This window comes from Grammomys surdaster, unplaced genomic scaffold, assembly GCF_004785775.1.
Source record: "Grammomys surdaster isolate TR1022 unplaced genomic scaffold, NIH_TR_1.0 130, whole genome shotgun sequence".
In the NCBI taxonomy this organism is placed as follows: Eukaryota; Metazoa; Chordata; class Mammalia; order Rodentia; family Muridae; genus Grammomys; species Grammomys surdaster.
Genome location: NW_021604588.1, coordinates 8,070,338 through 8,086,379, shown reverse-complemented (window position 1 = coordinate 8,086,379; position 16,042 = coordinate 8,070,338). Strand labels below are relative to the sequence as shown.

At 39.9% G+C, this 16,042-nt stretch overlaps 1 protein-coding gene across 11 annotated transcripts in view; it reads left to right on the top strand.

The window, feature by feature from the left end:
• Positions 1-16,042, top strand: part of Prrc2c (proline rich coiled-coil 2C) — a 74,314-nt gene that overhangs the window by 35,771 nt on the left and 22,501 nt on the right. For all 11 annotated transcript variants that reach the window (XM_028757636.1, XM_028757623.1, XM_028757635.1 and 8 more), the window contains exons 14-19: positions 388-595; positions 1,829-4,069; positions 9,793-9,998; positions 11,702-11,856; positions 12,501-13,335; positions 14,498-14,583. In XM_028757636.1, coding sequence (XP_028613469.1) covers positions 388-595; positions 1,829-4,069; positions 9,793-9,998; positions 11,702-11,856; positions 12,501-13,335; positions 14,498-14,583 — 3,731 coding nt within the window. The remainder of the gene's footprint in view (positions 1-387; positions 596-1,828; positions 4,070-9,792; positions 9,999-11,701; positions 11,857-12,500; positions 13,336-14,497; positions 14,584-16,042) is intronic.

The following is a 16,042-nucleotide window of genomic DNA, read 5'->3' as shown; positions in this document are numbered from 1 at the left end:
ACTGTGGAAGATTTAGGAGTGATTAAAAAACTATTCACAAATTATAGCTCATTCAAAGCATAGTGGCATATGCCCATAAACTAAGGAACTAGAAGGGCCATTTTGAAGTGTTGGTTGGTTTATTATAAATCTCACTAATTGAATGCTGAGTTACCTATTTTAATAGCAAAGATGAATAAAACTTGTTTTAAGAAATATTTTTTCCCAAAACTTAGCCTTGTTGGTATGATTCTGATCTTTATTTTTCTGTTTTTTTTTTTTCTTTTAAAATAAAGTGAACCCCTATTTCCCCCTCTTGGTTTTTTAGCACTCATTTTGTAAGTATTTATCATGATTTGTTTCTTTCACTTTACCTAAGTCTCTTTTGTGTGTGAACTTTTCTTACAGGAATGATTCCTCCTAAGCCGTTAATCAGAAGAGACCAGATGGAAGGGTCACCTAATACCTCTGAGTCATTTGAGCATATAGCTAGATCTGCAAGAGATCACGGAATTTCGCTCTCTGAACCCCGAATGATGTGGGGCTCAGATCCCTATCATGCTGAACCTCAGCAGGCAGCTACTCCCAAATCTGCTGAAGAAACGGGGGATGCAAGGTAATAAATCATTTAAATCATTAAAAGATAAGTAGACTATTGCATCCCTAAAGATCATTCTGGGTGCCAGCAGATCACTCATGGACAAAGGTGTTTGCTATTAAACCAGATGACCAGAATTTGATGTTTGGAACCCTTATGGTGGAAGGAGAGAACCAACTCCCAAAAGTTGTCCTCTGATCTCCACAGATGTATCATAACAAAAGCTCTTCCCACTCTCTATCAACACACGCACACACACACAAAACCACTTTTTAAAAGATCATTCTGTTTAATACCAAGCCAGGGATGGGCTTCATTTTATCTTTGTGCATATTTTCTCTTTTTCTTGTATTATATTTTTAAATCAACTAGGGAAAATTACTTGTAAAAACAGGAATTTGCCCTTTTTTATAGTCTGGCCAGTGGGCTGTTAAGATTCTTGTAGTGCTGAGAAATGATAGATATTTTCAGTCCCTAGAGAAATTACGTAAGACCACAATTAAAACAAAATGATACTTTATAATGGATAGTGGTGTAAGCCTCTAATCTACAGCCAGCTGGCTAGTGTTTCTTCTATGGGATGTATTTTAATGACTCTGTTGTATAGTTATTTGTAATTAACAAATAGACTTGCTCTGGTATTAGTATACTAACTAATTGGAGCATTAGAAGTTCTTGTGTAAGTGGTCTAAACAGTTCTTGTTTACTTTGAGGTTTTAATACCCACTAGATAAGTATACAAGTCCATATTACTGTCTGCAATTACAGATACAGAGTTTCATATTGTGTAACTGAATCTTTACCCATTATTTAGAACAGTATCTCCATGTTTCTGACTTCTCTAAGCCCTCTAGTAATCTTCATTCTATATTCTGCTTGAATGAGGTTGGTCATTATATTTGTGCCCTTGAGACAATTGGTGTCTTTTCTACCAGCAAAACATTTATCTGTGTTAGTGTTCTACAGTTATCTTTTCTTATTTTCCCTGAGTAACATTGTCATATTTTCTTCATTCCATTATATACACATTCTATGTTCTTCTCTTTGCTAAGTTTTTTTTTTTTTTTTTTTTTTGTCTTAATTCGGGAATAATAGTGCTCTTTACGCTTAGGGTTCATTATTTTATATTCTGTGCTTAATAATTTAAGTTTGGGGGATTGTGTTGGGGGAGTAATGTTGCAGTGGTAAGGTATACGTACACACGAGTACGGTTGTTTTGTTGGTAATACCTTTGAATTCTCATTATCACAGGCCTGAAACTGCAATGGACCACGAGCATATGACTGCTGCTTATCCTGTAGAACATAGTCAGTTGGAAACTCATTCAAAAACAGACGTTGGTAGAGACTCAGCTGAAACCGAAGGACAAAAGTTTTTAAGCAGATCAGTGGACGATGTAAGGCCTCACCATGTTGATACAAATAATCAGTCTGCTGGTTTTGATGTAATTGATCAAAAGAGCTTACCTACTCCTACAGAAGAGCGGGTCTCAGCACTAGAAAGTCAACCTGCCAGAAAAAGAAGTGTTTCCCATGGATCTAACCATGCTCAGAATGCAGAGGAACAAAGAAATGAGCCATCTGTCAGCATACCTAAGGTTACCAGCAGATGTATTGATTCTAAAGAAACTATAGAAAAGCCAGAAGAGAAGCCAAGAAAAGATGGCTTTCTTCGATCTTCTGAAGGACCTAAACCAGAGAAAGTCTATAAATCTAAATCAGAAACTCGTTGGGGTCCAAGACCAAGCTCCAACAGAAGAGAAGAAGGTAATGATAGGCCTGTGAGAAGGTCGGGTCCCATTAAAAAACCTGTACTTAGAGATATGAAAGAGGAACGGGAACAGAGGAAGGAGAAAGAAGGTGAAAAGGTTGAGAAGGTCACTGAAAAAGTTGTTAAAGCAGAAAAAACGGAAAAGAAAGATCTTCCTCTACCACCTCCAGCACCAGTTCAGCCACAGTCATTGGTCTCACTACCAGTACCACCAGAACCAGAGAAACCACCATCAACAGAAACATCAGCTTTGACTCAGAAGCCATCCCAAGATGAGAAACCTTTGGAACCTGTCAGTAGTGTCCAGGTAGAACCTCTAGTTAAACCTGTAAACCAACAAAGTGTTGCAGCATCAACAGTCAAAGAAGAAAAGCCACCTGAGAAAGTCATCAACAAAGATATTGGAGTAGAAAGACCTCGCCAAGATTCTAGACCGGCAGTTAAAAAAGAATCACCTTTACCCACTAGGACCTATTGGAAAGAAGCCAGAGAGAGGGATTGGTTTCCAGACCAAGGATACAGAGGCAGAGGCAGAGGCGAGTATTACTCCAGAGGGCGGAGCTATAGAGGCTCGTATGGGGGTCGTGGCAGAGGTGGTAGAGGGCACACACGTGATTATCCTCAGTATAGAGACAATAAGCCAAGAACAGAACATGTGCCATCAGGACCTCTCCGACAACGAGAAGAAAGCGAAACACGAAGTGAGAGTTCTGATTTTGAGGTTGTTCCAAAAAGAAGGCGACAGAGGGGTTCTGAGACTGACACAGACAGTGAAGTTCATGAAAGTGCAAGTGACAAGGATAGTTTAAGCAAAGGGAAACTTCCCAAAAGAGAGGAGCGGTCTGAAAACAAAAAACCTATCAAGCCTCAGTCTTCTTTTAAGCCTGAAAACCATGTCCGAATAGATAATAGGCCGTTAGAGAAACCTTACATAAGAGATGAGGATAAATCTAAACCAGGTTTCCTTCCAAAAGGGGAGCCTACAAGGCGTGGCAGAGGAGGAACATTCAGACGAGGTGGAAGGGATCCTGGAGGCCGGCCCTCACGCCCTGCTACCTTAAGAAGACCTGCTTATCGGGACAATCAGTGGAACCCAAGGCAGGCAGAACCTCCTAAACCTGAAGATGGAGAGCCAACAAGAAGACATGAGCAGTTTGTGCCTATACCTGCAGATAAACGACCTCCAAAATTTGAGCGAAAATTTGACCCAGCTAGAGAGAGGCCCCGAAGGCAGCGTCCTACCAGACCACCAAGGCAAGATAAGCCTCCTCGATTTAGACGGCTCAGAGAGAGAGAGGCTGCTTCAAAGACAAATGAGGTGTTGGTACCCACAAATGGCACCGTTAATAATGTTGTTCAAGAACCAGTTAATCCACCCACGGACATTTCTGGAAATAAAACACCAGATTTGTCTAACCAGAATTCTTCAGATCAGGCAAATGAAGAATGGGAAACAGCCTCTGAAAGCAGTGATTTTAATGAGAGACGAGAGAGGGATGAGAAAAAAAATGCTGACATGAGTTCACAGGCAGTTGTAAAGGCTGGAGAAAGTGTTTTGCCTCCAAAAAGGGAAATAGCAAAGAGAAGCTTTTCTAGTCAGAGACCTGGAGTTGATCGCCAGAATCGTCGTGGCAACAGTGGCCCACCCAAATCAGGAAGGAATTTCTCAGGTCCTAGGAATGAAAGAAGAAATGGCCCACCATCAAAAAGTGGGAAGAGAGGGTGAGTACTGTAATTTAGAATTAAAACATAACTTGAAAGAAGGTACACAAGGTGCCAGACTCGATAAAAAGACCCTGTACTCTGTTATCTGTTATGCCAAGACTCGTCTTCTAAAAGGATTTTCTTGGAAATAATGTATGGGGCTTTAGAAGTACTTGTACATTCAGAAATGAACGTTCAGTTTCTTATTTGGTAAGTGCTCTTGTGCTGATGAGTAGCTCTCTGTCCTTAGTTTCTCCAGGTGTGTTTTACAGCTTGAATGTGTTAAAGCCACATAATTCCGACACTGTGCTCTTATCAGAAATCCTTGGTGAATTGTCATCATAAATTATATTCCCTTCTGGAGTTATATTAGACCCAGAAAGCCAATCCCTGCCTATCCACCAGGCTCTAATGGCTAACATGAGTCCTCTGGCAGTGGATATTAAGTAATTTTTAAAGAATTTTCATGTCTGAGGGTGTAGTAGCTTAGTTGATAGAAATGTTTACCTAGCACTATATAAAACTAGGCATGCTGCTTATGTGTCATCTCAGCATTTGGGAAGGTAGCGAGCAGGGCAATCAGAAGTTCAAGGTAGTCCTTGACTAGATGGTTCAGAGACAACCTGGGAGATGAGAGCCTCTGCTTCCCAAAAAGAAATTTTAGTAAAGTGTGCTAAGGCTGCTCTTTCTTTCTTTTTCTTCCTCTCTTTCTTTCTTCCTTTCTTCCTTTCTTCCTCTCCTTCCTTCCTTCCTTCCTTCCTTCCTTCCTTCCTTCCTTCCTTCCTTCTTTCTTTTAGGGAGAAAAGGTTTACTTGGCTCACAGTCCTAGGTTACAGTCCAGCACTGTAGGGAGGTCAAGTCAACAGGAATTTGAAACAGCTGCTCACATTACATCTGCAGTCAAGTAGCCAACAGCAATTGAATTCAGGCATATATACCAGTCCTCAGCTTGCTTTCTCTATTCTTAGGCAATTCAGAATCCCCAGCCTAGGGAATCATGCCACCCACAGTGGTCTGGGCTTCCCCATCTTACTGTAACCAAGACAGTCTTCCTACAGACATAACCACAGGCTAACCTAATATAAATCTCTCTTTGAGACTTTCTTCTCACATGGTTTTAGATATCAAGTTGACAATTAAATCGTGGGGTATGGTGGTGCGTGCCTTTACCTCAGCTCTTCTGAAGGAGAGGCAGGTAGAACTCTGAGTTTGAGGCCACCCTGGCAGATTCCAGGCCAGCAAGAGCTATGTAGTGAGACTGTCTCTCAAAAACAAAAGACGAACAAATCTGTAACTCCATAGCCAGCCAGAGGACAGAAAGTTGGAGACACCCTGAGGGGACCCTTTTGGGAAAGCATTGGGTCTAATGGAGGAAACAAGGATACAGCCCAGTCATGCACTGTGATCTGAGTCAGAGGCTGACTAAAAATTTCCCAAGGGATCAATGTGTCAGTGCCCAGAAGAATTCTGCCTTAGGGATTGAATCACACATAAGGGTTTGTAGGGTCAGGGACACATGATGTGTAGAGTTGAGATTATCACACAGGATTGCATGTCTATAATCCCAGCACTTTGGGGAAGTAGAGGTAAGGAAACTAGGAGTTCAAGGTCATCTGCAATTGCATAGTTAGGGTTTCATTGCTGTGAAGAGACACCAAAACCAAGGAAACTCTTAAAAAGAACAACAGGTTCAGTCCATTATCATCATGTTGAGAAACATGGCAATATCCAGGCAGTCATGGTGTTCTAGAAGGAACTGAGTGTTCTACATGTTGATTCAAGGCATCCAGAAGGAGATGCTCTTCTGCACTGGGCAGAGCTTGACCACTAGGACACCTCAGAGTCCACCTACATAAAAACACACTTCCTCCAATAAGGCCATACCTTTTTCTAGTGCCTTTTCCCATGCGTCACCACATTCCACTCCCTGACTTCATAGGCTTGTTCCAACATATAAGTCTATGGGGCCATACCAAGCCACAGCATAATATAAAATGCATTTAGTCCAACTTCAGAAGTTCCCATAGTCTATCACAATCTCAACAATGTTTAAAAGTTAAAAGTCTCTTTTGAGATTCTTGCAATCCCCTATAAAAATCCTCTGTAATCCCCTATAAAATCCAAATCAAAAAGCAGATCACATACTTCCAAAATCACAAGATGTACATTACCATTCCAAAATATCATAGTGAAATACTGGACCAAAGCAAGTCAGGAAATTGGCTGGGCAAAGTCCAAACTCTGCACCTCCATGTCTGATGTCAAAGCATTCTTCAGATCTCCAACCTCTTTCATCTTTGTTGACTGCAACAAACTGCTCTCACTTAGGCTGGTTCCATTGCCTGTTGGGAGCTTTCCTCAGCAGGTATCCCACGGCTCTGGCATCTTGAACATCTTGAGGTATCCAAGGCAACTTCAACTTTACAGCTTCTTGTTCCAGTGTCTAGGATGCACACATGATCTTTTGGGCTCCTCCAAAGGGCTGGTGTCACTTCTCCAGTTCTGCCCTCTGTGGCACTGTGGGTTCTGGTTGACTCCACTCCATTGTGGTTGCTATTCTTGGTGGTCACTCTATGGTACTGGGATTCCCAAGGTGTGTCTGTGGGGGGAAGGGGGGCCTTCCATTGCAAAAAGGCTTCACCAATGGCCTCTCATAAGTTCTTTTCCTGGTGCCAAGTCTCAGCTACTTTGTATGACTCCTCCAGTCCTGGGCAGTCAATTGCAACTGAGGCTGTATCTTCACCAATGGCTTCTCCTGGCTTCTCACAGTGCCAAGCCTCAGATGCTCTCCATGACCCCTTCATGCCTTCAAAACCAATACTAGCTGGTGACTCTTACAGATTACCAAGTACAGCTACAGCATGAGGTCCAACCTTGGCTATCTCTGGAACTTTGTACTCTCAGGAAACACTTCCCAGAAGATTTCACCTCAGTGATGCTGGTTTCTTCTTAATCATCACTAATGTCTTAGCTCCAGCTAACCAGCATCAATTGTCCCAGTAGTCTGTTCTATTCTGTACTCTAAAGCCAGAGTCACATGGCTGAAGCTGCCGAGTTCTGCTGCTTGCTAGGGCTGGAACATGATCTTCTTGTTCTATTACATCATCATCAGCTTTCTGTTTTCCAGCTTCTTGTCTGCCTAAGCTTGGCTGTCCTGGAACTTGCTCTGTAGACTGACCTTGAACTCATAGATCTGCATGACCCTGTCTCAGTGGTAGGATTAAAGGCGTGTCCACCAGGCCTAGACCTACGCTTTTCTTTACCTTTTCATAAGATCTTTATAAGTTCTGGATTATAGTTCATTCCAAATATAGTCACATTGACAACTGAGAATAGCAATCACAATCCATCCCTTGTCAATTTGACACATAATCGTATCTCTAAATGAAAACAATAACCAGGTCATAATAATAGCTAACATGATATAATAATAACTATCCCTTGCTCAACTGCAAAGGCATAATAAGCTTAGCTGGGTGGGATCCTGCCCCGAAGTCATCACTCCCTAATTCCATTAATGTCCTTTAACACAAGAGTTAGCTACATTCCACTGCCCAGCACCCCTTTACTCTTTAAACCATACATTCTGTATTTTTCCTTTCTAACCTTGCTATGCTTAATTTAAAACTTGCTCGGAAGAGTGAACCAAAGGACAAAGTGTAAACTAGGCATTTTAGAGATTACCTTTGTCAGTGCAATTAATCTGGATCTCTTCACGTTAGCCTCAGGCAGACTGTTCAGACAAGGACAAAAAGCAGCTACATTCTTTATCAAATTATCACAAGAAAAGTCTCTAGGCCACATACTAAAGTTCTCTTCTGAAACCTCTTGAGCCAGGCCCACACTGTTCAAACTACCCTCAGCACCGCTGTCTTCCATGTTTCTGCTGGGTTGGCCCATTAAGCCCCACTTAAAACATTCTACTGCTTTCATAATCCAGTGTCCCCAAGTCCACATTCCTCCAAACAAAAACATGGTCAGGCCTATCACAGCAATACTCTAGTCCCTGGTACCAGTCTCATTGCTATGAAGAAACATTATGACCAAGGAGACTCTTTGGTTTTTCAAGACAAGATTTCTCTGTATAGCCCTGGCTGTCCTGGAACTCAGTCTATAGTCCGGGCTGGCCTCGAACTCAGAAATCCGCCTGCCTCTGCCTCCCAAGTACTTCGATTAAAGGCGTGTGCCACCACCGCCCGGCTAAGGAGACTCTTTATAAAAGACATTTAATTGGGACTGGCTTACAGTTTCTGAGGTTCAGTTCATTATCATCATGGTGGGAAGCATGGCATCATCCAGGTAGACATGGTGTTCGAGAAAGAACTGAGTGTTCTACATCTCGATCCAGCCAGAAGGAAGTCTCCTGCTCTTTCTTTTATAATGTTAATATTGGTTTCAGTATTAAGTAGATTAGCTCCATTCAGTTCTTTGGCATGTTTATTGTAGAAGATGGAAGCTTTATATAATATGAAAAAAAAAAAAACACGAGAATAAGGAATATTGTAGCACATGGTATACCATAAGCATTCATGGAGTGGTGGCTTATGAGGCTAAGAACACTGATAGCTCTTCCAGAGGATCTGGGTTTGATTCCCAGTACCCATATGGTAGCTAACTCCAGTTCTAGGGGATCCAACTTCCTCCTCTTGCCTCCCTGGGCAATATACACATGACTGCAGATATAAATGCAGGCGAAACACCTGTACACATAAAATAAAAATAAATCTTAAAAGTATTGTTTAGGAATTAGCACAATATTGGTGGTAATGTCAATTTCTTAGTTTATGTAATTAGTATTCTCAATCAAAATTCTAAGAGTAGTAGACCAAGTTTGTTTTCTGAATACCTGCTCAATGTAAATTTTACTTTGAATGTTCAAGAGTCAGGGTTACAATAATAAAAGCAACACAGTAAGTATTTAGCCAGACTAAATTATTAGAATTTCAAGTACTACTTAAAATCTTGATCTGATTCTTGTTTGTGTAGATAGCAACAACTTTAAACTTGTAGAAATGCCAGTGGATGGTTGTAGTTAAAACAGAGTTTGGAAGGGCCCATTTGGAAGGAATGAATTCATTCTCCAACTGTTGGGAGTCATGTCAGCCATTCAGTAATCCTTTATCTTGAGAAATTGTATAGACTGATAACGAAAATTAAACAGTAAGCCCATTTTTGTGTTATATTTTCATCTGGGAATTTCTTTAAAATAAACCTGGAATTGTTATGTTAGGGAACAAAAACTAGGGATATATTTATTCCTTTGAAGTGAGTTTTCATGTTAAAGGTGTTGCTAATATGTTTCCATCGGTACATAAATCTGATTAAACTTTAACATATACATATATATATATATGTATGTATGTATATATATATATATATATGCCAAACAGTATAAACATTTAGAATGCTGTTTAAAATCCTACTTTTGTATGCTGCCCACATTAGGAGCAGATCTAGTCCTGACTCGTGTACAGAAGTTCGTCTGTTATATCTTATTGTTACTCATTTATAAAATGTTGAACAAATAGATCCAGTTACCTCCTGGGGATAATTAGAATTCTAGGCTTTTAATTGTTGGGGAGAACATCAAAGAGCTAGTTCTAATGAAGGTCAGAGGCTGCTGCGAGTGACTGGGTCTTTAACAGTGCTGTTGTATCTTAGTTATGACTTTACAAACTGCCAGGAGACACAGTTTGCTTTTGTTGGAGTATGTCAAAATCATCTCAAATTATTTTCTTTAGGCCGTTTGATGAGTCCTCAGGCACAGCTGGTGTTGACCCTGTCAGTGGTAACTCTGCACACCACCAGGAAGGTGTGCCTAATGGTGCAGGACAAAAGAATTCCAAGGATGCTACTGGGAAAAAGAGAGAAGATACCAAACCGGGTCCTAAAAAACCAAAAGAGAAAGTAGATGCTCTGTCACAGTTTGATCTCAACAATTATGCAAGTATGTTTCAGATTCGTTTGTTTTACTTAGTAAATTGAAGCAAACACTATGAAAATATAAGGAAGGAGAATATTATACATTTATGTTAGACATAGAGGCTGACCAAAATAAAAACAAACTAAAAGAACACTAGCCTTTAACATATTATAAACATTGGGTGCAATTTTTATTAATGATACTCTAGGAAGATTTCACTGTTTCATTGGAAAGGGGTTGAAATGGACTGAACCAGTAAAATTGCAAAACATGCTTGAGAAAGCAAAGAAAAACAAACATTAAGTGAAGATTTTTAAGTTAGATCTGAAGCGGATCTGAACATTTCTTTTTAAAAAGAAAAACAAGGTCAGTCCAAGCAGAGAATAACAGTGGGCGACAGTGTTACTGTGGGTAAATTAAGGAAGCTATAAAATGAACACATATCAAATATGATCGATAATAATCAATAAGGAAATAGTGAAGAAATTAGTACAAATTATCTCACATTAGATGATTTTACTTCTAATCGTATATTTGTTATTTATTCAGATGGAACCAAAGCTCAACAGTAAATAAAACTGAGATTTCTTAATGAGGTAGTAATAATGGAAGGTTAGGTGAGGTAGTTATCCCAGAATGAGATGTAGGTGTCTTTTCCTTGCTTCTAATTGTGTGTTGTATTTTGGTGTTTGTTTTTATTAAACTCTTATTTTTTTTGGACTCGGATCTCAGACATTATTTCTAGGCCAGTGGTTCTAGACTATTTGTCTCAGTAGGAAATTCAAATGCAAATTCTTACCTACCAAACATATTGAATATGATTTTGAGAACTAGTATTTGTAATTCAAATGGGGGGGAAGTAAGAAAGAAATAACTGAGCGTAATTGCATGTTTAGGAATCTTTAGCTGGATTATTTAGAAAAGTGATTCTCAATATAAGTGACAGTCCACTCTGCGACATTTGAGAGTTTTAGTTGTCAGAACTGAGGTGAAGTACTGCTTATATATAGTGAATACAGAGGGTCAGAGATGCCACTAAGAATTCATTCTACAGCATATAAACAAACAGCCAGGCCATAGTGTGAAGTGAGAAGGATGCTACCTCTTCTCTCAGAATACCTTGTGTTTTCTTTCGCCTTTCATGCTGATGTCAGCTGATGAATGATGAGGTGGAGTGGGTGTGCTGTTAGTTACTACACTAGACTCCTTCCACAGAGCATGGTGAGACCACTAGTTGGTCTGGTAAGCAGCTACCAAGTAGTTCATGGACAACTGTTACCAATAACCTGAACAAAGAAATGACTTGTACTTGAGGCAGGATGACATACGTGTTCACTGGATGATTAGTGAGCATTACACATTTCTGAGGCTGAGAAGGCATAATATACTTTCGGTTTGGTTACACATTGTAAGTGAGAAAAAAGTTCTACTGGAAATGGTGCCACATGTGTATAATACTAACACTTGACAGATAGAGGTAGGATCTGGAGTTCAAGGGCAGCCTTGGCTATACAAGTTTGAGACTGGTATGGGCTACATGAGACCCTGTTTCAAAGACCAAAAGGGTCTCGTTCAAAACATGCCATTTTAGGTAGTTTTTTTTTAATCTTGTCTATGAAACTTTTTCAGAAAGGTAAAATAACTTCGTAGTCCATTATGGGCCATCTTACAGGGTAGGAAATAAGTTATACTCTCAAATTAAAAGCAATCTTTTTCCACACCTGTAGGTGTTGTTATCATTGATGATCATCCTGAAGTAACTGTAATTGAAGACCCCCAGTCAAATTTGAATGATGATGGCTTTACTGAAGTTGTATCTAAAAAACAGCAAAAGCGGTTACAGGATGAAGAACGCCGAAAGAAGGAAGAACAAGTTGTACAGGTTTAATTAAGCTCATCATTTTATTTCTAGCTTTGCATATTGATGTTCAGAACTTGTCAGCAAATGACCCAGGTTACTGTCTGCCCAGAACTTCAGTGGTTTTAAAATGAGATATTACTATAGCTTGCTATTTTCCTTAAAATAGACCATAGTTTATTTAATTCAACAATATATCTTTATTTCTACTAATTTGTTCTATGGTAGAATTCAGTTTGTTTTAAATTATGTTGTAAATTGAATAAACACAAGTGTCCTGATCCAAAAGTTACTTTTTTATTTATTTTATTTATTTATTATAATACTTATTTATACTTAAATAAATACTTTAATTTATTTTTATTTATTTATGTATTTATGTATGTATTGGTGAAGGTGTCAAATTTACTTCCAATTTTGTTAGTTACTTCATATTTTGGAGAGAAGAGTAAGCTCATACATAGAATTATATTTGTCCATATTCTCCATTCTATCTTGACTTTTTCTAGTTTGTAATCTCATTAGTACTGAGAATGTCCAGTTTAGAAAACTGAAATAGCTAAGTTAGCAGTAGGAAGTTACAGAAACAATGGGAAGTAGAAATTACATATGTGCACTGTTTCTTTGGGTAAATTAGCGACAAAATAAATTATCTGTTTTTTTTAAAGGTCTGGAGCAAAAAAAATATAGGTGAAAAAGGAAGAAATCAGACTTCTAAGCTTCCACCAAGGTTTGCCAAGAAACAAGCTACTGGGACTCAGCAAGTGCAAGCTCCACTCTCCGCGCCAGCCCCAGTCTCTTCCTCAGCTCCAGTCCAAACATCCCCAGCAACTGCAGTCCCTGTGTCCACTCCAGCTCCAGTGCCCATTCTGGCATCAGCCACAGCTCTAGTTCCAGTGTCAACCCCAGCTCCAGTTCTAACTCCATGCCCAGCTCCAGTTCCAACCTCAGCCTCAGCTCCTGTTCCAGCATCTGCTTCGTCTCCAGTCACAACCTCTTCCTCATCCCAACCCTTAGTACCAGCTCCAACGCCTATCCTGGCCTCAGCCTCAACTACAGTCTCTGTCCCTATTCTCACCTCAGCTTCAATTCCTATCCTTGCTTCAGCCCTAGCACCAGCTTCAGTTTCTTCTCCAACTCCAGCAGTCTCAACTACAGCTGTGCCATCTATTTCAACAGCAGCTGCCCCAGCCTCAACCCCAACAGCCTCAGTTCCACTTGCCCCAGCCTCAGCGGCATCCACTGCCTCACCTCCGGCCTCAGCGGTGCAGACGCAGACACAGACCCACAAAACAGTCCAGAGTCCTCTTCCACCTTCAACACCATCTTCAAAGCAGCCACCACCTTCAATTAGATTACCTTCAGCTCAGACATCTAATGGCACAGATTATGTAGCCACTGGGAAATCCATGCAGACTTCACAGTCACATGGCTCTCTAACAGCCGAGTTATGGGATAGCAAAGTGGCTGCTCCGGCTGTGCTGAATGACATTTCTAAAAAATGTAAGTATGTACCAGAGAAATATGGGGTAGGAAAAGACATAGGAAGTACTGACATTTGTTATCTAATTAAGGTTCTTCTCGCCCCCGCTCATTTATTTTTTCTTAATAGGAAACAATAGTCTCAGCTTCCTTTATTTTAATAGCTTAGTTTCCTTTATTTCTCTAAAATACAGTTAACAGGATACTTTCGTAAATTGAGGTTTCATAGCACTTTAACTAGAATAGCTATTAGGAAAACCAACAAATGCCAGTTGAGGGGAAAGAAAAAAAGATACCCTTATATACAACTGATAAGTAAGATTAGCCAATGTGAACAGCAGTAAGGAGGTTTTTCAAAAAAACAAAAAAATAGAATTACCATAGGATCTACCTATTCCCTTCCTGGATGAATATCTGAAGGGATTCAGATGAGCAGAGAAGCTTGTACATTGATGTTAACAGTATGGACAATAACCAGGATAAGTAATCAGCCCAGATGCCCATTAACATAATTAATAATGATCTAGTATAACACAGTGGAATTTTACTCAGCCATAAAGAATGATTTATGTCATTTACAGAGAAATAAATGGAAGTGGAAATCAGCATGTTTAAACAAAACAAAGTAGATTCACGAGAACAAGTATTTTATGTTTTTCTTCCTCTGAGTTCCAGGTTGAGTCTGTAGGTAGGGTGCACACACAGGTGAAAATAAAGATAAAGGGAGGAACTAAGGTTAAAAGTGTTGTTTTCTCGAATGGAATCTGATTTGTGTATAAGGATAAGGAAAGAGAACCATTTAACATAACTAAAGAGAAGGGCAACATAAAGAAATAAGTATAGAGCATGTGTTCTGTGGGCTAAAGAGTGATGATAGGGATGTGTGAAAAACCTTTCAGTTGGGCTGCCTCTTGAGGCAGGCATTTAAGAATCTCTTAACCAGGCAGTGGTGGCATAAACCTTTAATCCCAGCACTCAGGAGGTACAGGGAAGGCAGGTCTACAGAGCAAGTTTCAGGACAGCTAGGGCTGTACAAAGAAACCCTGTCTTTTGGGGGGTTGGGGGGGAGGAATCTGGTGTGGAGAATTGTTTTATTGTGTAGCCACCATTGTAATAAAGGATTGAATTACTAGTCTTCAGCATCTAAATTTTAATGGACACATTTCCTCTGGCTTCTTTTTAGTAGGTCCTATTAGTCCACCACAGCCACCTTCAGTCAGTGCATGGAATAAGCCCTTAACATCATTTGGATCAGCAGCTTCATCAGAGGTAAGAATAGACTTACTGGCATAGGTGGAGAGTTAGTGACTTAATATATCTAATTATTACCTAGGGGCCACCACTAAAACAGATTAAATTCATGCCCAGAATTTCTGCTCTGTTGGATGTGGGTTGGGGTTTGAGTACATTTCTATCAAGTACCCAGATGATACTAATGCTGCTAGTTCGCTGTATTTACAGGCTGCTAAAGTTTAAACATTTGTTTCATTCTAATATCCAGAAAGGACCTTGTAGAGACCATAATACAGTCACTATTTTCCAGGCTTGCCTCATATTCCCACCTAATAGGATAATTATAAAAACTTACAGCTTGCCCTGCGGTGGTGGCGCACGCCTTTAATCCCAGCACTTGGGAGGCAGAGGCAGGTGGGTTTCTGAGTTCGAGCCAGCCTGGTCTACAGAGTGAGTTCCAGGACAGCCAGGGCTACACAGAGAAACCCTGTCTCGAAAAACCAAAAAAAAAAAAAAAACAAACTTACAGCTTATTGTTCTGTCACTTCTTAACCATCCGCAATATTAGCCAGTGGTTATTCATTAAATGAATGAACATTTATGAAGTATTTTTGATGTGTCAGCTAGTCTCCTTTCTGAGTTTACAAAACTGGCACAGATAATAGAAGCAAAAGGCCTCGTGGGAGAAATCAGTAGTACACTTTCTTAATCAAGATGATAGCAAAGAATTTTCCCAAAGTATATGGGGGTAGCTTAAAGTGACCAAGATGGTTTAAAGGCCAGGAGATCCTACTTTTGTGTGTCATTTGATTGAAGATTTGGAGAAGATAAAGAAAGTAGGTCATTCAAATAACCTGAGAAAAATCAGTTCCCAGTTCAGGGAATAGTAGTTATGAAAGCCATTTGGCAAAAACAAGTCTGATAGGGGCTGGAGAGATGGCTCAGTGGTTAAGAGCACTGTCAGCTCTTCTAGAGGTCCTGAGTTCAATTCCTAGCACCCATATGGTGGCTCACAACCAACTGTAATGGAATCCAATGCCTTCTGGTATCTGTAGAGACAGCTACAGTGTAGTCCTATATATTAAATAAATAATAAATCTAATTTTTTTTTTAAAGACAGGTCTGATGTATTCAAAGTAGTTCAGGGAAGTCCAGTTGGCTGGAGTGACCTAAAAGAAAGAACAAGAGTTTAGGGTCTTAGGGTCTTTGGAAGACATGGAGAACCATTGGAGGGTGTGATGCCAATGAATGGCAGGTTGTGAATGTATAGATTGTCCTGTTGATTGTGGGGAAAGGAGCAAGGGAGTAAAAATAACAGTATAGTCAAATGGTTAATGTGGGATGTCAGGAGAAGGTAAGGCATTAACCCAAAACTGAATTGGTGTGAACAGGAAGAAAAGGGTTTTCATTAGTTTAAAATGAGCAGATAACAAATGGATCATGATTAGGTGTGAGGATAAGTTTATAGAGCTACATTTAAGATGTTATTGCTTAG